The sequence below is a fragment of the Rhinolophus sinicus genome, linkage group LG02 (assembly GCF_036562045.2).
Source record: "Rhinolophus sinicus isolate RSC01 linkage group LG02, ASM3656204v1, whole genome shotgun sequence".
NCBI classification, from domain to species: domain Eukaryota; kingdom Metazoa; phylum Chordata; class Mammalia; order Chiroptera; family Rhinolophidae; genus Rhinolophus; species Rhinolophus sinicus.
Window position 1 is genome coordinate 184,833,560 of NC_133752.1, and position 23,746 is coordinate 184,857,305.

The 23,746-nt window shown below is 43.8% G+C and overlaps 1 protein-coding gene across 2 annotated transcripts in view; it reads left to right on the plus strand.

Moving 5' to 3' along the window:
* Window positions 1–23,746, plus strand: part of STAB2 (stabilin 2) — a 130,796-nt gene that overhangs the window by 63,437 nt on the left and 43,613 nt on the right. For both annotated transcript variants that reach the window (XM_074326224.1, XM_074326225.1), the window contains 16 exons: window positions 1,082–1,218; window positions 1,662–1,776; window positions 3,946–4,023; window positions 6,046–6,144; window positions 6,232–6,339; window positions 7,162–7,293; window positions 8,118–8,246; window positions 9,483–9,539; window positions 10,571–10,666; window positions 11,726–11,921; window positions 13,294–13,389; window positions 16,063–16,108; window positions 16,950–17,026; window positions 19,878–20,003; window positions 21,780–21,853; window positions 23,599–23,670. In XM_074326224.1, the coding sequence (XP_074182325.1) occupies window positions 1,082–1,218; window positions 1,662–1,776; window positions 3,946–4,023; window positions 6,046–6,144; window positions 6,232–6,339; window positions 7,162–7,293; window positions 8,118–8,246; window positions 9,483–9,539; window positions 10,571–10,666; window positions 11,726–11,921; window positions 13,294–13,389; window positions 16,063–16,108; window positions 16,950–17,026; window positions 19,878–20,003; window positions 21,780–21,853; window positions 23,599–23,670 (1,638 nt within the window). The remainder of the gene's footprint in view (window positions 1–1,081; window positions 1,219–1,661; window positions 1,777–3,945; window positions 4,024–6,045; window positions 6,145–6,231; window positions 6,340–7,161; window positions 7,294–8,117; window positions 8,247–9,482; window positions 9,540–10,570; window positions 10,667–11,725; window positions 11,922–13,293; window positions 13,390–16,062; window positions 16,109–16,949; window positions 17,027–19,877; window positions 20,004–21,779; window positions 21,854–23,598; window positions 23,671–23,746) is intronic.

The window sequence follows — 23,746 nt, forward strand, 5'->3', positions numbered from 1 at the left end:
TGCCTGGTCAGCACCCACCCTGGGGCAGCTCCCTGTTGCTTCTACTGTGTTTCCCCGAAAATAAGACCTAACGGGACCATCAGCTCTAACGCGTCTTTTGAAGCAAACATTAATATAAGACCCGATCTTATATTATATTATATTATATTATATTATATTATATTATATTATATTATATTATACCGGGTCTTACATTAATTTTTGCTCCAAAAGACACATTATAGCTGATGGTCCGGCTAGGTCTTATTTTCGGGGAAACACAGTATGCTCTCCGACCCCATTACATGGGACAACAGGGACTGAGTCCTGTTGTGCACGTTGGTCTCCATATAGACCCGCCCCACACGCATAAGCTTGCCCAGTGGTGTACTGGGCCCAGCTCATCCTAGCTCCCGAGAGCACATCTTTCCCAACTCCACCTCCAAAACTGTCAGGTTGGTAGCTTGAATTCAGCCATGGTGGGAATATTTACCCCTCAGAAATCAGTGAACACTACAAACCAGAGCTTTGTGTGTGTTTATCTTGAAAAGCCAACTGTTAAACATAAGCACACCACTGCTTTTACCTACAACTAGCTCCAGGTAAGAATGAAAAGTAGGTAAAGTTGGATTCCTGTCTCTCTCCCATGCTGCAACTATAATTTACTGTAGTTTTCCCACCATCCTTATACCAATGGTTCCAAGGGGTGTCAAGTTTCTCTGCAAATACACACACACGCACACATATAAGCACACACACACACACACACACACACACACACACACAGTCATGATCCTATCAAAACTATTCACTGACTCTGTTTGGACTAAAGGGTGAATGACTATAATGACTCAAAGTGTGACTCAATCGGGAAAATTTGCCTTTTGACAAGACTCAGACAATTACATAAAAGGAAAGAATCTCAGCGGGAATATGAAGCATCTGACAGCTGGTGGGGTGGATTTGGGAAGGGGTCCCTAGAGCCTTCACAGTGTCCCTGAAATTATATCAAAGGGGAATGGTCATCTCTGTCAAGCATTAGGTCAGCCCTGTTTGTCCCCTAACATGAGTCAGGCCACTTTCTTTTCCTTCTGTGCTTCAGAATGCTTCTTTACAACCCATGCTGTCCGCTGCCTCAAACCTCACTATCCTCGTGCCTTCCCAGCAAGCTATCGAGGACATGGACCGAGAAGAGAAAGGCTTTTGGTTGTCCAAGAGCAACATTCCAGCCCTTATAAAGTAGGTATTGTGCATTTTCTTCTTCACGGTATCTTACTGCACCAGTGTGAACAAACTTCAGTGGAAGGAAGCCACATGGTCCTTCAGATCCAGGGAGCTGAATGGGTTCTAGGACTCCCCTCACCCCCCTCCCCCAGGATGGTAATAGTTAACATTATTGACAACCAGCTCTGTGCTAACTGCTCTACATAAAACTCAGTTCCTCTTCGCAAGGACCCTATGAGATAGGCAGTATATTTATTCGCATTTTACAGATGTGGAAACTGAGGCACAAAGTGATTCAGTAACTAACCCGAGGTGCCCTAGCTGCTCATTGCAGGGGGAGATTTTGAGTCTGGCAGTCTGGCTGCAGAATTTGGTGTTTTGTTTTGTTTTTTAACTACTCAATGATACTGCATCATGCCTTGATATTTCACTATAGTCCTTACAGACTGTTGTCTTAGGTACCACACGCTATTGGGCACGTACGGAGTGGCAGATCTGCAGACTCTGTCATCTTCTGATATGCTGGCAACCTCTTTGCAGGACAACTTCCTTCACCTGGCGAAGACAGATGGGGTAGGAGAGCACTGCAATATGTCTGTTCAGTGGAAACATGTCACTTACATTCGTATTGTACTGTTTAAATTTTTGTTTTATGGAAAGTTCCAAGCATGAGCAAAAGTAGACCAAAAATAAAACCTCTAACCTTCATGTAGGCATCACCCAGCTTCAACGGTCATCAGTATATATGGATACACACACACACACACACACACACACACACACGTACTCTACAGCAGTGATCCTATAAAATGTGGCCCTCTGCCCACATTTTAGTCACAAGGCTCTTCCTGACAGACCCCAGACTTATCCAGAAAGTCAAATATTGCAACTCTTCTGGGTGAAGGTTGTGCAGTTTCACAACTTTGATGTTTATGTATGGTTAACTGAGAGCTTCTTACTGTAGCGTACTAATTGAATCATTATAGGTTACTAAAATGTAATGTTAAGTTAGGGTCAGCCAGTCAACAAATACTTATTGAGCACCTACTATGTTCCAGGAGCTGATTGAAGTGCTGGAGTTAGGGCAGTTCCCCAGGAAGAGCTGAGCCCTGCAGAAGTTCACCTTCTGGCACTTACTACAGTGTGTCAGGATTTGAATCCAGTCTTCCCTGAGGAAGTCTGGCTGTCCTGCTGCACGTGATAGTGTCTCAAAACTCTTCCTATGAATTGCACAAGATGAGAATGCAGGTTTACTGGAAAGGGAGAACTGCTACACCAGTGGACCATGGGCTACAGTCCCAAATGTTTGATAACTACTGCTCTAAAGCATGTCTACCTTCCTACTCAACAGTGTGAGCTCTACGGAAAGCTCCTTGCCTAGTGTTACCTAAATATGTGTGCTTCATTAGATAATTCCTTTTCAAAATCAGAGAAGAGTTAAAAATGGCCCCACGTGTTCTTTACATATGATTATAATTCTAGTGCATTACATGCATATATCAGACAGTGGGGTTATTTTTTACCCCCATTTTAAATCACTGATTCTCTTAGCAAGCATTAACCGAACATCCACCCTCGCAGCCTTCTCCCAGACTCTATAGATTCAAAGATAAACCAATCAAGACCACTGGTCTGGAAGAGCTAACCATCCAAGACACTTTCTTAATGAGTTCACTCCTATGTCTGATATAAATGTCTCCCTTTAATCAAAGAGAAGTGCAAAGTGGCCGGGCATGTTTTCTTCAGGGCCTCTGCTGATGTGACTTGGTTGCTGATTGGGGTGAGAAAAGTCCCCTTTGCACCCAAAGTGCCCAGGAGGAATTTCAGATGAAGGGTAACGGTGAGGAGAGGAAACCAGAGAAACCAGAGAGGGTGTCTCGAGTCATGGTTGGTTGATGGCTAGGCAGGCGGGTAGGTTACGTTTTATTTACCTCCATTCCCCATGAAATTAATATTCTTGGAGTTGGATTCTGACCAGCAAAGTCAGTTACTGTGTGTATGAGTTTGCTAGGCTTATTCTAACAAAGTAATACAGACTGGGGGCTTGGACAACAGAAATTTCTGTCTCACAGTCTGGAGGCTGGAAGTCCACGATCAAGGGATGGGGAGGGTTGGCTCCTCCTGAGGGCTGTGGAAGCAGCTGTTCCAGGCTGTCTTGTAGATGACCATCCTCGTGGTCACATGGTGTTTCCCCCTTAACAGTTGTCTGTGTCCAAATTTCTTCTTCTTACAAGGACACCAGCCATATTGGACTAGGTCCCATCCTAATGACCTCCTTTGAACTTGATGACCTCTATAAAGACCCTGTCTCCAAATAAGGTCACATTCTGAGCGTCTGGGGGTTAGGACTTCAATGTGTGAATTTGGGGGAGGGAGGGAAGACAATTCAACCCACGATACTTTCTACAATGTTGTTTAAACAGCAGGGTCCCTGCAGTAACCTCAACCAGCACATCTTTAATGAAACAGAACAGAATGGAAAAGAATTGATGATCAGCTACCTCCCCCGTAGTAGAAGAAAGTACTATTTCATTCTGCTTGCATGTATGTGTGTGTGTGTGTGTGTGTGTGTGTGTGTGTGTGTGTGTGTGATGTCTAATGGGTCACAATTTAAAGATATTTCTAACTGTGGATCATGGTCCAAAAGTGTGAAGGTCGCTGCTGCTCAGAAAGTGGAAACCCCAGGAATAATAAGGTGTACTCTGTGAAGAGTCACCTCCCCGCTGTGGCTTGCGTTTACAGAACGTCACAATTGAAGGAGCGTCCATCGTTGACGGTGACAACGCAGCTACCAATGGAGTGATACACATCATCAACAAGGTCAGACACTCCATCCTCCCACACGTGCAGCTGCTCTTCTCCCCTTGCTTATCCTCCTGTACAGTGTCTTTTGAGGAGAAAAATACTTAACCTTAGTATAAAAGTAACCTGTATTGTGCTTCATTACTTTTATTTTAACACCATTTAGAGGCTCTACTCATTCAAGCAGACTCATTTACTATTTGCTCAGCCCACAGTCTGCAATGGGCCCTGTCTAAAGTGTGGTCGCATATATTGTATTTCTTATTTATGGGACCGTCTTACAGACACACAGAACCTTAGTATTGGGAAGTCCTTCTGCCCAGGTGGGATATTATCAAGAACTGAAGGAGAAGCAAATGCTTATGTATCACTTTTCCACTCCCCCTCTGCATTATTAAAGTGATGAGATGGGGAAGACCATAGGGGGGAAAAAAAGGAAGAGGGTAGAAAACATATTGTGAAATGTTTATTTTCTTCTAAGATGCAATTCAACAGTATTCAAAGGTATGAAATAGAAAATTAAAAAGCTATAATTTTCAGTTACTATATTAGGATCTTCACTTAAAGTTAGAATTTAGGGTATATTGGGAACTTTAAGATGTGGAAGATTAGAAAAGACAATTAACTAATTACAGCTTAACTAAAATTGCTCTCATTTGGCACTTATATACTCACTTTTTGATTTTAAGTTACAGAAAAGGTCAACTATTTCCATTCAGAAAAGAAAGGCTATTTGTCTCCTGGGTGCATTATTTTTCAAAGACCTTCCAATTCTCTTTACCAAGAGACATTAAGAAACAACATTTTTTGAATAAGTGATTCATTACTTGCAAGGAGCTATGCTGGGCTTGTGGCTTCATTCAGTGCTAAATAACATTACTTTTCAAGGGTATTTTTCTTTCCTAATCCTGGCTTTCTAAAGTACTAAAAACCTTTTTTAAAAAAACAGAAAATTACCTCTCCTTCTCATTTACATTTTTGATAGACATAACCTCCTTAATAGAATAGCACCTCAGCCCACCTCCTACATTGAACATTATTATCATGGAGGCTAGTTCAAATCCCCCCTCCTCTGGGAACCTTCCCTGACCCCTGCAGCCCATATCACCAAGATTGTCAAGAAGATAAGTTCAAGAGTCCTTAGGCACGTGGCTAGCTGTGTGACCTTGGGCGAATTACATAATCTCTCGGAGCTTCAGTTTTCTTCCCCTGTGAGGATTAAACAGCACCCTCTATCAATGTGTGCTGCCTGGTGGACCCTAATAAATGTTTCTTTTATTCCCTTTTCTTTCCTCTGAAATCCCATGGGGTTTCTTGGTATAGAGCTCATTTAGCATAACTGTGCCCTCTTGTTTTGCTCCTTGTTCCTTAGAGAATAGGCCCTGAACCCCTGTATGATGGCATGTCCGGGAGGGCTGCAGCTGCATCTGTGTGACCAGCACTCTCACCTGGCCTTGTGTACAGTCACAATCGGAATGATTGACATCCCATTAGGGGCCAGGCATGGTGCCAAGTACCACGCGTCACATTATCTCATTTGATCTTAACAACAACCCAGAGGAAGGAGGTGCTATTGTCCTCACCTCCCAAATGAGACACCTGGGGGTCCTTGTGGATAAGTAACTAGACTGAGGAAAGACTTATATGAACACAAAAGATTCATGGATGCATGTCCACTGATTCACGTTCTCTGCTTAGCCTCTGGGTTGCACTGGCTCCCTAAGGAGCTCCTTCTATACCTGTCCATTGAACATTATGGTCACCTTGGCAGGGCCACCTCGTATAGTTGTGCAAGTTGTGCACTGCATAAATATCCCTAGCTTAAAGATGGAGTGGGGCTGCAATCCAGCCCACTTCCCTCCCCAAGCTATGCACCCTTGTTGGTACTGCAAACTATCATAGGAAAGGGTACCTTTTCTTAAATTTGCAGAGGCAATCTAGGAACTAGCAGTGACCCTTGTAATTGCATGAACCCAGGCATTGGAGAATAGCAAGTACTCCCAACACGTGCTAACAGAATTTGGGGGCTTCCTTCCCCAGGTTCTGGTTCCCCAAAGAGGTTTAACGGGCTCCTTACCAACCCTGCGCACCCGGCTGGCCCAGATGCCTGACTACTCCATCTTCCGGGGCTACATCATTGCAAGTACCACATTCTCTGCATGACTCGCTTGCTCAGGTGGCCTGGGAACAGAGGGCCCTCACACACGTTGTCTCTCTCCATCACAGCAATATAATCTGGCGAATGTAATCGAGGCTGCCGATGCTTACACCGTGTTTGCTCCAAACAACAACGCCATTGAGAGTTATATCCGGGAAAAGAAGGTCGCCACTCTAGTAGGTATTGGGAATAATACCAGAGAAATTGTTTTCTGGGAATTCAACCACTCAGCATTGTTCAACCCATCAGTCACGGGCCATTTCACTCTTCATTCAAAACTTCATTTCCGTACCCAGATACTCAATGTAAACTCATGTGGAAACTCGCTCATACACAAACCTCCCCCATGCTATAGCTGCCCATTCACTGTATTTAGTTTGTACTCCTGGAAGCACACACTGGGGCCCATGTCCACCAGGATGCAGTGTCCCAGAAACCCAGATGTGTGTCCACAGGACACAGCTGTTCTCTTGTCCTGAGCCAACGCTAGGAGTGCAGGCCTGTCTCTGTGCAGCAACTTCCCACCTCACCCCACTGTGCATCAACCTGCCAGGTATGAGCTTGCTCCGGCCCGAGTGAGACCCCAGGCCCACAGGCCTCCCTCTCTGCAGGGGACACAGATCAAGCTCTTCGAAACATCCCATCAAACCTCCTCATGACCCCTGAGGTGAAAGGCAGGCTTGAGTGTGGGGACTCTCTTCACAGCCGTTCTTTCCAAAAAAAATCATCTTTAAAATCCTCCCCCAAACTTTTATGCCCTCATTCTGGGTCTTAGGGTCACGTAATGAGTTCCTGATCATCCTACATGGAAAATGTGCAAGTTACCTAAGGTGATCTGCCTCAGATTTAGTATTTAGTATCTATTGTACCCTGATACCTTGGTCAAAACTTCCCGTTCAACAAGCTGTTGCTCCTGCATCCCCCAGTGCCCGGCACGTTGGAGCAGCCTGGTAAGTGGCCGGCCTGTGGGGTGACCTGCGCTTCTGTGTGTTGTCCAGGAGGAGGACATACTCAGGTATCACGTGGTCTTGGGGGAGAAACTGCTGAAGAATGAGCTGCACAATGGCATGCACCGGGAGACCATGCTGGGCTTCTCCTACCTCCTCGGCTTCTTTCTCCGCAATGACCAGGTGCCATCCTCTTAAAACCCAGGAATGAGTGTCTTAGCTCCTGCCATCTGCCATCACTTCCATATTGGAATAATCTCACCAGGGCTGCCTAAGCCTTATCAACCAAAGACAGTTGTCTGTGTTTCACCGTAAAGTAATGACTAAGCCAGACAGTCAAGCTGCCACTCACCCTTCAGATACCAATGGCTCTACTCACCATGGTATTTGAACCCCAGCAGTCACAGGTGCCCTTCAATACTGCCTTCCTAACAAACCGACAGTCCCCAGCAGCCCCCAGAACCTGACAGCCAATTAACCATGAAGTAGAGACACGCTGCAAGTTCAGTGAGTTCCATGCTCCGTGTCGTGGTTTGGGAAAGCATTCACACCTCCAGGGCCTTGGGTCCGCAGCACAGCGGAGCATGTCCATAGAGCTATTTTGTCCATGGGCACTAACACAACGTTCATGATTCAGAATTTTTCAATCCTAAACCACTGATTTTGAGAGATGGAGAGAAACCTTAGAAATTATCTAGAACAAAGGAAGCCATTGAGATTCAGAGAAGAAAATCAACCGGCCCAAGATCACACAGCTAGATGGTACACAAGGTCACACAGCTAGATGGTACACAAGGTCACACAGCCAGATGGTGCTGGATGCAAGACTATTACTCAGACTCCCCTCTCCTAGGCCAGAGCTCTTTCCACCACAATGTGCTACCTTCTGGGTAAATATTGGGAGATATCCTAGGCTGTTGTCATATTGATAACCTCCAAGCCCCATCTTCCCTGTTTCTCTTAAAATCACTGCAATAAAAATTTACATTTAACTTTCTTGTTCACAGCTCTATGTAAATGAAGCTCCGATAAACTACACCAATGTAGCCACTGACAAAGGAGTGATCCACGGCTTGGGGAAAGTTCTGGAAATTCTAAAGAATAGATGTGATAATAACGACACTACTATTTTACGAGTAAGTTATATCAAAGGCCAGTGATGCCACTAAAGAGTGTTGGCTTATTTTCTGTAACATTTTAGGCATAAGACTCATCTATTAGGATATCTCAATTCAGTTCAAACAACACTGAATGAGCATCCCTGAGGTGCAAAGAAGCAAACCCGGCTGTGGCTCCACAAAGATAAATAAGACATGACCTCTGCCCTCAAAGGGCCCACACTCTAGTGCAGTAAGTTGTACCTTGACTGCCGAGGAAAGGCTGCCTAGAGAGTTGTGTTGAGCAAGATCTGAAACCATGGTCTTCCTCAAAAGGGAAAAAATGTCATGCCTAACAGAGACACAGGGAGAGGGCTACAGTGCACCTGTGGCAGGTATTGGCCTGGTCTCCTAGGAGAGAACATATGAAGAAATATTATTTCAGTAATGGAGACTTTTCACTGCAGTCCATTGGATGGTGTATGATCTTCCAGTAATAGTAATACCTGCTGACATTTACTGAGCACTTACGTGCCAGGCACTGCTGTAAACATTTTCCACGTATTAACCCATGTAATCCCCACAGTACCTTACAAAGTAGGTGCTCTTACTATCCCCATTTTATCGATGGGGAAAATGAGCCACAGAGAGGCTAAGGGATGCACCCAGTTTCACAGAGCTAACAAGGGGCAGAGAAGGAGTTCAAGTCCAGCCAACGTGTCCCCAGAGCCAGAACTCGGAACAGCCACACCAGCCGCTCTGGCACGTGGTAGGTTAAGAACAAGACACATTGGTGGCCTCTTCCTGTTGTAGGAGCAGGTCACACTTACGAGTTCCCATCATTCTCAACTTGTGCTCTTTGTGTTGAAATAATACTTATTACCTCCACTTTGACCCCTCATGTTCTCCCCAGGCTGGGAATGTAATCTGGCCCAATTCAGTAAATAATGGATTTTCAATAAATGAGGGTTGCTATTCAAGGAATTGGGATTTCAGTGACATAGGACCTCCACGCGTTAAGGGATCGTCAGCATCAGAAGAATATGGTGGAGGAAAGTGATGCTCAAACATCCAAGACCTAAAGTAATTCAAGTGCTTGTCTCAAAGGGTAATAAAGGGTTGACCAGATACGCTTCCCTCATACCTTTTTGATTTTCAATTCTATATCCTAAAACTGTCAGCTCCAAGACCTGGGACATATTTGCAGCCTCCTTTTACACTAAAACTATAACCATGAAATGCATGAAATGTTCTCTTTGCCTCTGTTTTTCCCAGGGAAAGTGTGGGAAGTGTCCCCAGCAGCCAATCTGCCCATTTGGAAGTAAACCGCTAGTAAGTATTGTTTTCTGCTTCGATAAGAGTTTCCAGGGAGGTCCAACTTAGAAAAAGAATCTCAAACGTACCTCATTTTTCACTGCCCTGATTCCTTCATTTGGTTTTAATTTAATTTTACCTTATTATGTTATATGCATCTTTCTATAGTCTTGAATCCATTTCTTTTGGACCAAAGCAAAATTTTAACTAATAAACAAATATAAGTGGGGGTGGGGAGAGTCATCTCAAGCAATGCACAATGGAAAAAGAGATTTTTCACTTTCTACATATTCCAGTGGTCATTTGAGGACAGGAATAAGACATCTTATCAGAGAAGGCAGCTTCCAAATGCAAAACCATATCCAGCCTGGATGAGTTCCACCTGCCTGATTTCCTTTTACAGTTGAAATTACAGCTAACTTTTCTCTAAGAAACAGAAGGCAGACTTGGGGGAGGGAAGTGGACATGTCTTTGAGTTAATTACCAATCTGTGTTTCCAGTAGATATTTCTTCTGAAAGCTACTTCTTCCATTCCAACCATTACAAAGAATAAACTCTCACGCACCTTCCGTAGCATGGTGATAATTTGTAATGGTAACAATGCTGATTCTCTCATTTGGGTTTTAATTTAATCTTGTATATTATAGGTCTTTGTTAGCAGGCTTAATCCTTTCTCAGACCAAGGCACAATAGAAATCAGTACAAAGATAGAAATCAAGTTTCAGATCAACCAACGTCTTATGCTGGAGGACATTTTTGTCTGGTTTACGCTATGATTCTTCCTAACTTAAAGTTAGTCTTCTAGAGAAAAGTTCTTTTTACAGAGTACTACCTTATGGTACAATTATTTGGATTTTTCCACCTGGTGTTCTGACAGCCAACAATTGCGTATTTTCTTTCTTACGAAGCAGCTCCAAGAAACCATAGCCCTCCCTTTCCAGGACATTTCAGTCAGAGAGACAGCCATGTGTCACCCACCTACTTGCTTTTAGAGATTGGAAAACTCTTTTATTCATTAAAGTGCTAATATAACCATTACTATTTCATAGGGTGAAGAGATGAGGAAATGTATTTATACCATGTATTTCATGGGCAAGCGATCCGTATTCATTGGGTGCCAGCCAAACTGTGTGAGGACTGTCATTGTGAGTATAATGATTTAATCCTCCTCCTAAGTATTGCAGTGGCACTGGGAAATTTAATCATCTGTTCTATTTCTCAAAGTGCCTTTGCCTGTTTTCTCTCTGCCATCTCCTCTTCCTACTCGTTACCTTCATTATCATTGTCATTCAAAGCAGAAGTGCTGGCAACAAAACTCAGGACAGCCCAGTAAGTCATCAAATAGGAAAGCCCTGCAATATCCAATTGCACGATGAAGAAATTGAGGGACTGAGAAAATGAGGCCTTCCCGGTCCTCACACCAGGGTGAAATATCCTGTGAGCATGCTTGTAAGCTAAGGGGAAAGAAGACACGAGCTTCCTAAGGAACGAAAAGGTGCACCTGGACATTTAGAAAACGGAACCGCAGAGCTGAGTACCGCTGGGCTGCTGCTTTGGAATCTGCAGGGAAATTCTTTATAAATTCTTGTCTTGCAGGAAGTTATATAGCAGACATAACCTCTGCCTATCCAACAGAGGCGAGGTGGTTTAGCTCTTAAGCTGCAGCGCTTGAGACCACAGGAGATTTTCCAGATTTTGTGTTTTAACGCTCTCCAGAATAAAGGCAGGCCAAGCCAAGCAGACATCCTGCGGGGGTTCTCTAACCTACAAGAGATTCATTTTTAGAGTGCCAGGGATCTCACCTGCAGTGGCCTCCCACCTTCAGTGTGACGTAACGTACACCATGAAGGGGCCAGGCTTGGGGATGGTGAGGGCCCCCAGTGTCCCACCCCTCTGGCATCACTTGCATTATATTTTACTTTGTTTTTGCTGCCCTTTCTTCTTTCTCACTTTTCTTCACCCTCTTCTCTTACTTGCCTGTTTCCTTTCCCTCTTTCTTCTCTCCTCAGTGGAGCCCTCCATCCTATTCCTGACACCCTGGAAATTGCTTAGCCTCCCCCATTCTCAGGGGTTCTCACAACCCCTACAGGATGGGGTTGGAGCTAAGGGGACACAGCCTGTCCCACCAGCGGGATGTCTACACTGCAGCTGTACGAAACCAGTAGATGGGAGCACACGGGCTCAGCCTTGTCCTTCTGTTTTAGACAAGAGAATGCTGTGCGGGCTTCTTTGGCCCCCAGTGCCAGCCCTGCCCTGGGAAGGCTGAGAACACCTGCTTTGGAAACGGGATCTGCTTGGACGGGATGAACGGCACGGGCACATGTCAATGTGGTGAGGGCTTCAACGGGACGGCCTGCGAGACCTGCGTGGAGGGCAAGTACGGCATCCATTGCGACCAAGGTGTGCACCCCCTGTCCCGCTCCCCCAGGCTGGAAGGGTAATTTGGCCTATCTCTGCAGGCTGGCTGAAATCCTACCTCTATTATCATGTGATATAAAATCATTTGTAATGATCTTATCATTGTGCTGTGTAATTTGCATAGGGCAGTGTGTCCAAACATTTTCAGTCACTCATCTAGACCTACCAGCTCACCCCCCAGCCTGTTCGCTGACATTCCCCAACCCAGCCACATTTCTGACTTGTCTGTGCTCACTGGTTCTCACAGTCACTCTCTCAATTTTGGACATTGCTGGATAGTTTGAAAAGCAGGCTTGTGCACTTTATCTCATTTAATCCACACAGGAACACTATGTACTCGGGTGTTGTCACACCCAGTTTACAGATGAGGATGTTAAGGCAAAGAGGTTGAATGGCTTCCCCAAGGTCACACCTGAGGAGAGGCAGAACTGAGATTTGAATGCACACCTTGCTAGACTCCGAAGGCTTGCTCTTGAATCATACTGTCCTTTATACAAAGATCACTCTTTTGATTCCCCTCAGCAAGCCACGTGCTTTAAATTGTTTTCACAAAAATCATGATCTGTTTGAGCCAAGCCGTCTGCATCCTCTCAGCCTCACTTTCTTGTGTCCAGGGACACACACCGGCTTGACTTGGGAGGAGGGGTTTCCTAATCCATGACGAGAACACAGAGCATTTCTTTTATCTTGTACTAAAAGCCATAAGTTTGACCTTGCTGTCCCTGCTTGGGCCACATAATATATAACTGGCATTATAGTGCCAGTCTGTCTCTACATTATGTGGAAGAATCATCTGCTCGCATTTGTGCAGGCGTTTCTAACCTGGGATCCACAGATGACCCTCAGGGGCTGAATGTTTTTTTCCTGGGGAAGGTAGCCCTAGCTTTCATCCAGTCCTCAGAAAGGTTCATGAGGGTGCTGTATAACAAAGGAATCAGCATTTCTATGTTGTTGACGACGGTAGTGCCATCCCAGGTTTACATAAACCCAGTATCAAATGGGCTTCTTTTTAAATCCCACTCTTAGGGACCACAAAGGGTCCCACATAACCTTGGATCCTCAGATAATCCCAGCTGAGGACATTCTCACTGTTTGGGTCACCACCCCACAGTGCTACACAGTCCCAAAACTGTGGTCCTTGCTGAGACATGACCTGATTCACCTGTTAACCTGCTCAAATCTGCCTCCTCGGCCCCTGTGCTTCCTGTGAATCCAGCCCTCCATGAAAGACAACGGTTCTCGGGACCCAGGTTGGAGAATTAAGGGCACTGAAGTGACGCTTTGTGGTAAATGATTAATGAGTTATTGATCACAGGTCAGCAGTCTGACAACGTGTGGGCATTTTTCCACTTAGCATGTTCTTGTGTTCACGGGAGATGCAACCAAGGACTGTCGGGTGACGGCTCCTGCGAGTGTGACGTTGGCTGGCGGGGCGTGAAATGCGACAGTGGTAAGAGCGAGCCCTTGGTACTGACAATCTGTTCTTAGCCTCCCTTTTCAGTAGCTGCATTTTTTTTTCTTTCTGAAATAGAAAAGACCTATTTGTTTCTTCCTTGAGCTATAAAAGTAATTTCTACTTGCAGCAAAAAGCTTGTAAAATAAAGAAAAGCAGGAAAAAAAGACAATAAAAATTACTCATACTCCCAAGGCAGGAAAAAGTTATCATTAATATTTTGCATTAGCCTTCCGACATTTTTATAGGTAGACAAATATCTGTGTACAGAGCCGTGTTCTGAATACTGTTTTGTAGTCTACTTTTTCACATCCCAATATATAATGCATATCTTCCCACGTGAATAAAGAGAGGTAAGTATTAGGTGGGTGCAAAAGTAATTGCAGTTTAAAAGGTTAAAAATAATGGCAAAAGCCACAACTACTTTTGCCCAACCTAATATCATTATTTTTTAAATTTCTACATAAAATTCCATTATGTCTCTACCACACTTTCTAAACCAATTTACTACTATTGTAAACAGTGCTGCAATGAGCATCTCACATACACATCTTTGTGCATTTGTCTCATCCCTCCCTCCCACTCCTCCTCTCACCAGTCACCTTGTGATATGTCCCATCACTTCCTGTCAGATTTCCCTCCATTCCGTGCTCCACATTTCTGCCAGAGAAAACGTTCCACAACATAGATGTTTTAATCTGGCCAGGCTGCTACAACAAAGTATCACAGACTGGGTGGCTTATAATCAGCAGGAATGAATACTGCCCAGTTCTGGAGGCTGGACGACCACATTCATGGTCAGATTCTGGGGAGGCCCCCCCTCTGGGGTGCAGATTACCACCTTCTTGTGTTATGGCAGGAGAGGCCAGGGCGCTCTCTGAGGCCTCTCTTATAAGGGACGAATCCCCTTCATGAGGGCTCTAAGCTCATGAGCTAATCAGCCGCCAAAGACCCCACCTTCTAATACCATCACATTAGGGACAGGTTTCAACATATAGACTGGAGGGGCAGGCAGAACAAAAACTTCAGTCTATAGCAATAGGTAAGATCATGTTTCCCACCTCTCCGCCAGGACTTGACAACCTGCTATGATTCCTCGTTGTCTCCAGGTAGAAAGTTCATTGCCTCCAGGACAAACACCTTAGCAGGGAGGAGTACAAAGCAATTTGTTTTTGTGGGGGTTTTTTTTGGGGGGGGACTGGAAGGGGTTCTTTTTTTAATTATGTTTTTCAGTTACATTTGACATACGTATTATTTTCTATTAGTTTCAGGTATACAGCATAATGGTTAGACGTGTATATAACTTATGCAGTGATCGCCCCCCATTAGTCGAGTATGCACCGGACACTATGCATAGTTGTTGCAACATTGTTGACTATCTTCTCTATGCTGTACTTTACATCCCCGTCACTATTTTGTAACGACCAATTGGTATTTCTTAATCCCTTCACCTTGCAGACAAAGCTATTCACCAGTTGGCACGTGCCCAGTTTTCCAGGCTTATCTCACTCAGCAGTGCACACTCAGCACAGGGAGCTTCCAGTCTAATAATGGAAATAAATGTTCAATACTGTTCACAGAATGGTGGTATGGGAGTGTAGAGCAAAGAGCCTCTAGATCAGAGGAAGGAAGACAACCCCTCTGTCTGTGTGCACATTCCTCACTCCTAAGCCCATGGCAGACATGACTAATCAATCACTGCACTCCTTCCCACTGAGGCCAGGTAGAGGTGCCACATCGTTCTCAAAAGAGTCTATAGCAAATGTAGTGACTACCAATTCACTGAAATTGGCTCAGAAGTTTAGAGTATGTTTCAGAGAGGAGAACCTAAAAGATGGTTGGGATTTCAGTAGATAGTAAATGAGAAACAAACTTTCAGGTTTGAGGTAGAGTGTACATTAAGACACCAAATTGCATTGCATCCATTTGAGCCTGTTAACGTTCCTTCTGACACAAAACAGACCACTTTTGCAGCCAGGTCTGTTTTCAGGGCCTTCTGTGCGACTTGCCAGGCCTAATGAGATTTCTCTCCCAAAAGCTCTCGGCATGAGCATCCTGCCCAAAGGGTACTCGTTCCTTATCTCTAACCATTTCTTTCTGGATCCTCCCCTGCCAGGATCATCAAAAAAAACTGGGCATCCAAGAATAAGAACTTATACTGTTCCGGGAAATTTAAGAATTAATTCAACAAATAGTATCTCCTGTATGCTAGGCCCTGGGCTATTTCTGCACATGCAAAAAAAAAAAAAAAAAAAGCAACAACAAAAAAAAAACTTTTAGTATTAGTTATAATTAGGTGTTTTTTGTTGAAATCACTTCATAATAAAATGATGAAAAACTAGAAAGAATAAGGAACATGGGTAATAGAAATAAAGTGGAAAATAAAGCACCAGGGATGGACGGGTAGCAACACACAGCCCTAAGGAAGGATACTGTGTTTTCCTCATCTTTTCATCCTCAGCATATTTGACCTTCAGATTTGGCTCTGAGCTTCCTGGCAGCCAGTGTAAAAACATATTGACATGATCACATGGTTTTACATAGTAAACATGATGTATATCATTTACTACAGAGAAAGTAAATCTTTTCCTAGAACCAAGTACTAAAAGAAAGTTTTTGAGTGAGGTTCATAAAAAAAGGCTGACAACGCAATTGGCTTTTTTTTTTCAGAGATCACTAAGGACGACTGCAATGGAACATGCCATACCAGTGCCAAGTAGGTACCCTCTGAGCCTCTTTTGGGGACAATGCGAAGGGGATTCTTTCCTAATAGTGTGCACCCCAGGCCCTATCCTCAGGGGAGTCGTTTCCTGGTACCGTTTCGAAGGATTGAGGATAAATTTAATATGAAACTAGAAATCTCTCTGAAGAGGCCACCATCAACTTGCCAGATTCAGTCTTTTAAATGAGCTGCCACCTGAGTTACCTGGCATGTTGGTAAAATGCCAGCTGTTACCTCCAGTTCAAGCCACAGGGATTCCTTCACAGAGGCAGAAGGAGCCCGTGGGCCTCTCGCTTTCATCAAAGCTTACTGCCAATTCACAGCTAAGCCTTCTTCACATTCAGTTTCATGCTCCAAAAGCCCAATGGGTTAATTAACTAAGAGCCTACAGCTGGAGTTAGACATGAATTTAAATCAGCCTCTGTCATTGTCATTGACTGCATGACCTTGAGTCAATTATTTAATGCCTGTAAGCCTCGGTTTCTTCATCTGTAAATGGGAAGAATACATAATATCTCCTTGTCAGGGCTATTAGATATTGTGTAAGTTACATGAAGTAATGTGTGAAGCACACCCCCTAACACAGAGGTGACTCTGACGATTGGTAGCTACCCTCTCCTTACCACTGGGCCGCTGCCCACATATATACACTCTGGTTTGCCTGACAAATGACTGCCGTTTCAGCTGCCTATGGCAGGCCCATGCTATAAATAGACTCTCCTGAGCATAGGCAGGCCCCCTGAGTGCCTCCTGGGGCAAGAGCTGGGATGCTGGGGATGAGGGGGGTGGGTGTTCTGTTTTCTCTACGAACAGCATTTGCCCTTTGTCCTTGCAGCTGTCTTCTCAATCCGAATGGCACTGCCTCGTGCAAATGTGCGGCAGGATTCCAAGGGAACGGGACAGTCTGCACAGGCAAGTGAAGAAGGAATTTAGCTGCAGGGAAACGAGGCAAGCAGAGCTGTGGAGAGATCTGTGTTCCTGCAGGATGAATGGGCAGCTGCTACCAGCTATTGATGGTGAACTGGATGTAACAGGGCTGCTGATTTTGCCCGTTGGGCAGGAAACCACTGTTTAGGGATGGGCGTGTGGTTTGGAATGGGATGGGGAAAGGAAGGGCAATCGCACCTCTTCTCTTCTCCAAGCAGCATTCACAGCCTTGATCACATTTGGGGGGGCTTTAAAAAGCACTGATTTGATTGACCTTGGGGGTGGCCTGGGCATGGGGACTCTGGAGTGGGACACAAAAGGTCTTGAGTCCTGCCTGGTTCTTCCTCCTACTACCCACGCGGCCTTGGGTGGGTCTCTTAATTGCTCTCTGCCCCCTTAGCTCATTTATAAAGTAAACATAAAACTATCTCCCTTGCCAGTGGTTTGGGGATGAAATGACCTGTCCGTGTACAATGGCAGAATGACACAGCTGTTAAAAACAGCTCCAGCATTAGACTCCCCGGGTTGAATCTAAGTTATTATGATTTGTGTTACCTTGGGGAAGTTATTTGACTGCCCTACATCATTTTTTTCATCTGCGAGTTGTAAAGAGTAAGAGAGTCTCTCTCACTGAATGGCTGGATGATAACCTGAATTAATACCTCTGAAATGCTTAGAACAGCCCTGGCACAACACTCAGTCACCGTAAGCTGATACTCTTATGGTGCCCAACACATGTGGTGCTAGAAAAATGGAAATGCTTAGCGTCATTTTTCTCTGGAGCACTGTGTCCAGGCAAGCTTCAGATTGTGGCAGAGCTGGACAATGATCGCACCAATCTGCTTCCTAGAACATCTTATCCCGGGGATTCTCCCAGCATGCAGGTATTCTGAGCCTGGGCCCAGATGTTTCGTGCAATAGAAGGTGTACAGTATCCTAGTGAAAACAGCTGGAAAGGACAAATAACTGGAATGTTTTTCTCGCCCTTGATTTTGGGGGAGAAAAGGCAAAAGCAGAAGACACACGTTAATATAAGAACAACCAGCATTCCTGTAATCCTTTCACATACAGTATTAGATGTGAGTCCCCTCCATAGGTGGACCCCACAGTTCATGTTAATTAAGTGGCTTGTCCAAAGTCACGTGATGAGTGAACGCCAAGCCAAGGCACACACCTCGGGACTCGAAGTGGATCTAGGTCTTTGGCCCACTTTGAATTAATTTTTGTATGTGTTGTGAGGGTGAGGTCCAAACTCATTCTTTTGCATGTGGATATCCAGCTGTCTCAGAATCATTTGTTGAAAAGATTATTCTTTCCCTCATTCAAACATTTTGGCAACTTTGTGGAAAATCAATTGACTATGAGTTTATTTCTGGGCTCTCAATTCTATTAGATAGATAGATAGATACATAGATAGATAGATAGATAGATAGAATATATATATATATATTGCCAGTACCACACTGTCTTTATTACTGAAGCTTCGTAGTAAGTTTTGAAATTATAGAGTGTGAGTCCTCCACATTTTTTCTTTTTTAATACTGTTTTGACTCTTCTGGGCCCTTTGAATTTACATATGAATTTTAAGATCATCTTGTCAATTTCTGCAAAAATGTCAGCTGGGATTTTGATAGAGATTGCATTGAATCTGTAGATCAATTTTGGGGAGTAGTGCCACCTTAACGATACTAATTCCTCTGATCAATGAACATGGAATGTCTTTTCGTTATTTAGGTTTTTGTTTTTTCAATTTTAGCACCGTTAGTAGTTTTAAGAGTGTAAGTTTCATACTTTGTTAAATGTATTCCAAAGTGTTTTATTCTTTTTGATGCTATTGTAAATGCCATCTTATTGTTTTCTTAATTTCATTTACTGTTTGTTCATTGCTACTATATAGAAATACAATTGATTTTTACCTATGGATCTTGCATCCTGCAACCTTGTTGAACATGTTTATTAGTTCTAATAGTTTTTATCGGATTCCTTAGGATTTTCCATATCGTATAATATCATGTCATCTGCCTATACAGATGGTTCTACTTCTTTTCCAATCTGGGTGCCTTTTATTTCCTTGTCTTGCCTGATTGCTGCAGCTAAAACCTGCAGTACAATATTTAATAGAAGTGGCAAGAGTAGACATCCTTGTTTTATTCCTGATCATGGGGAAAGCATTCAGTTTTTCACCATTAAGTGTGATTTTAGCTGTGGGTTTTCCACAGACATTCTTTATCAGGTTAAGGAAGTCCCCTTCTAGTATTAGTCTGTTAAGTGTTTTCATCATTAAAGGTACTGAATTTTTTTCCTTTTGCTCTTTCAATTGAGATGATCATGTACTTGTCTTAATTCTATTAATAGACTGTATTCCATTGATTTTTGGATGTTAACCCACCTGGCAGTCCTGTATAAATCCCACTTAGTTATGGTATATACTCCTTTTTGTATCACATATTGCTGTATTTTATTTGCAAGTATTTTCTTGAGGATTTTTGTGTCTATATTGATAAGGGATATTGGTCATAAAGGATAGTTTTCTTGTGATGGCTTTGTCTGGTTTTGATATCAGTGCAATACTAGCTTCATAAAATTCACTGGGAAGTCTTCTCTCTTCTAGTTTTTGGTAGAGTTTGTGAAAATTTGGTATACGTTCTCTTTTAAATGTTTGGTAGAATTCACCAGTGAAGACAGTTGGTGCTTTGAATTCTTTTGAATTATCTATATTTAATCCAATGCCTGCCATTTTGAAATATGTTCTATTTCTCAATGACGCAAATAAAAAATACGTCAATTTTTTTTCCCCTCTCCTATTTCTCTGCTCTGTCATCTCTGTCTTCTACAGCAATCAATGCCTGTGAAATCAGCAACGGAGGCTGCTCTGCCAAAGCTGACTGTAAAAGAACCACCCCAGGAAGCCGAATGTGTGTGTGCAAGGCAGGCTACACGGGCGATGGCATTGTGTGCATAGGTAGGTGCCCTCCCTCGTCCATCTGGTGGCAATGGTTTAAGCATCAGGCCTGTTATGTGATCCTAATGTGTGAGCGCTGCTGGGATCACCTTTCAGTTTGTCTGGGCTGGAAGGTATGAGGGTATGGAAATGTGACCACAGTGGTGTCCAAAAATCACTTTGGAAGGAGAAAGGGTGGAAATTTTTTCCAATTAAACATTATGAAGATGACTGAATTTTAAAACATTGGTTCTTTTTTTTATACGAGTACCACATTCTCAATATAGAAAAATTAGAGGATACATATAGGCTGAGGGGGAAAAAATTCTGGAATAACCACTCTTACGACTGTTGTATTATCCCATTTTGCTGTGTACACATGTATTTTTTGAAACAAAAATTGTTCCTCATATAATGTTTGCTCCTTAACAATATGATAGGACAATTCTCCCTGAATACAAGTATACCTCCAATCATTACCTTAATGGCTACGCACTGCTTTTCTGTAAAGGTATGCTATCGTAAGTTGTCTGAATTTTAACTTTTCAGTTGTAAAAAAATTCACACGGAGGAGTTGCAAGAATAGCACAAAAAAGGACCCACTTGCTCTTTACCTAGGTTCACTTATTATTAATCTTTTGCCCCATTTGCTTTATCTTTTGCTCTCTTTATGTGTGTGTGGGTGTGTGTATTTTTCTAAACTATTTGATATAGATAGATAGATAGATAGATAGATAGATAGATAGATAGATAGATAGATACTATAGACAGATATCATATTGCCTTTATCCTTAAATACTTGTGCACATTTAAGAGTAAATATATATGAATAAAGATAGATCCTTAGATAACTACAGTTACCAAGTTCAGTAAATGTATTATTGATGTAATACTTTACCATTTGTATTCTAATTTTATCAATAAACCCAATAATGGCCTTTTTTGATATTTTTTCCTCCAGTGCAGGATCCAATCTAGTTCTGCATTTAGTTACCATGTCTCTTTAGTCTCCTTTGACCTGGAATGATTCCTCCATCTTTTATGACATTCACATTTTGGAATAATATCATCCACCACCCCAACTTTTTCTTTGCTAGCATGTCCTTCATTTGGGGTTTGTCTGATGGTTTTTCATGATTATATTCAGTTTGCAGTCCAGGCCCAATATCACATTAGTGACATTATCCTTCTCAGGACATCACACTGGAAGCTTGTGATTTCCAAGTGCCTCTCGTTTGTGATGTTAATTTTGACCACTTGGTCAAGGTGCTGTCTGATTTCTCCGTTGGCACAGTTACTTTTCTCCCCTTTGCTACTAATAAGCAATCCGTGGGGACACACTTTAATGCCAAGCAAATATCTTGCTCGTCATTGACATGTCCTCCTAAATTTAGCATCTATTGATGAATCGTCCGTGAACCAATTATATTGTGATGGTGACAATGATTTTTTTTATTTCCTAAATCTTGTCATTCATATCATGTTGTAATGGATTCCAAGATTCTATTATTTCAAGTCCTTGGCTGCAAACGCTCATATTAATTCAATAGAAGAACAGATTCAAGCCCACAAACTGTGCCTCTGCTGGCACAGCCCCATCCCAGAGTTGACTTTGAAAAACCATGTCTGGTAGCCTCTCTATTGGGTTACACCCAGCTGAGAGGTGTCTGACAACTGAATCACACTTTGATCCCTGCTCCCCTCAGTCAGTTCACCATCCTGGCTGGCCCCTCAAGATGCCTCTACTTGAAAATGAGGCTTGATTCTCATGCCAGGTGTTGGCTTTTTGTTTGAAAGAGATCAACCCGTGTTTGGAGAACCATGGTGGCTGTGACAGGCATGCAGAGTGCACGCAGACAGGACCCAACCAGGTGAGCTCTGCCTCTGTAGGGAGGGCTAAGATTTCCTAGGAGCAAACTGCTGGGGCTTTAGACCCAGGCCTGAGAACAGACCTCTGGGGAGCAGCAGTGGAAAATAAATACGTACTTTAGGGGAAATTCGGAAGGACTTCCCAAAGAGGCCATTCTTTGCAAATAAGGAGAAATGGGAGGAAGAGACAAAGAGGACTTAGGAGAACAGGTTTTCCTAGAGTGGGGAGAAGTGAGCGTCTGCACACTCCACAGGGTTCCAGAAGCACCCAGAGGGTCTCAGACAATGTTCCCCTTTCTTTCAGCTTTCTGATTCTCAGAATCCCACGATTTTTCTTTGGCTTGAGGCTCTGAAATGCATGTGCCCCAGCAGAAGATAATGGTTTTAGGCCCACTGTCAGTCATATGTTCCCTAACACAATGAACCTTGCAGGGCCTCCCTAGTGAGCAGGTTCTGGGAGGTGGGAAAATGTGAGGGCTCCAGTGCAAAGGACAGGAGAGGTCACAGGGTGAAAAGACACATGTAGGAAAGCTGGTGGCGCAAGAACCCAAGCTCTGCCTCCTTGGTCTCTGTCACACTGTGAACAGCACAGCGACCATGCAGGAGACAACATACATCAGAAACTGGATGCTGAAGTCCAGTTCCCCAGGTCAATAGAACTGTTGACCTTGTTGAGCCATTCAGAGACCTCAGTGCCAGGTCTTCCGATGGGCAAATCAAGCACATACCTACACCCACCCCAAAATGAGAAAAAAATATTCTTATTTTGAAAGATTGTGTGCATGTATGTGTACTTACATGTATAGTCACAGGGAGAACCAGAACAACAATGTTGGTCTACCTTATGCATACTTTGGAAATCAGTAGAGTTCTGGGTTCTACATGTGGAGTGGGGGAAACCTATAAGATTTTTGGTGCTCAGGGCCTCTCAACGGCCTCCTCAGGATCTAGAAGGCACAGAGAGGGATGCAGGTTGATCTCTGAGACAGGACCTTAGCCCAGGAGAGGCGGCTGATGGGCATCTTGGTAAAGGTGTGAGTCCAGATCAGGGTCCATAACGAAGGCTGAGGAGGAAGAGTAGTGAAAACCTCCCATTTGGCCCTGGCTGGCCCGGCCAATGAATTCAGTTTCTAACAATTCCTGTGTGGGAAGCTTTCGTGTGGAGTAGAAAAGCCATCTCTTGGGAGGACCCGCCAGGACCAGGTGCCCCTGCCTTTGGACACAAAGCTGGGTGAACAGAGTATGGCTGGGCTTCAGCTCCACTCACCCCTGCGCCCAGGTGCTGCTCAGTAGAGCGCATGGGACACAGGGATGAATTAGTCCCCAACTCCCGTAGTCAGAGTCCCCGCCACCAACCTGAAGTGCCCAGCCGACTTCTGTGGCCAAACAGTGGGTTATTTTCACGTGTGCAACTCATTTGGCTTTAGTGTGCCCTAGCATTGGTGCTGTGGGGCAAAGCCTGGGTGGGGATGGGCAAGAACCGAGTACAAACAGGGGTGGGTGAGACATACGGTAACAAAGTTTTAAAAAATAAAATAGCTTGGCAGCAAAGATAGGATAGGTAGGAGATCCCAGCACAAGAGTGAAGTGTGCTAAAACATGCTAAAAAAAAATGACTATTATCCTTATAGAGTAGATATTATCAATGTAGGATCTTCTAGCACGACAATTACCATTGTGGAATTCAAGTGTGAGAACCAGCAGAATCTCCCTGTGAAATGACCCATTTCCCTCTCCTCCTGAACAGGCCGTCTGTAACTGTTTGCCGAAATACACCGGCGATGGGAAGGTCTGCACTCTCATCAATACCTGCTTAACCGTGAGTGTGGTTGAGGGCCGAGGCCCTCGGAGGTCAGGCCTGGGGTGCCTCCTGCTCCTCTTCCAGGGGCTGGGGT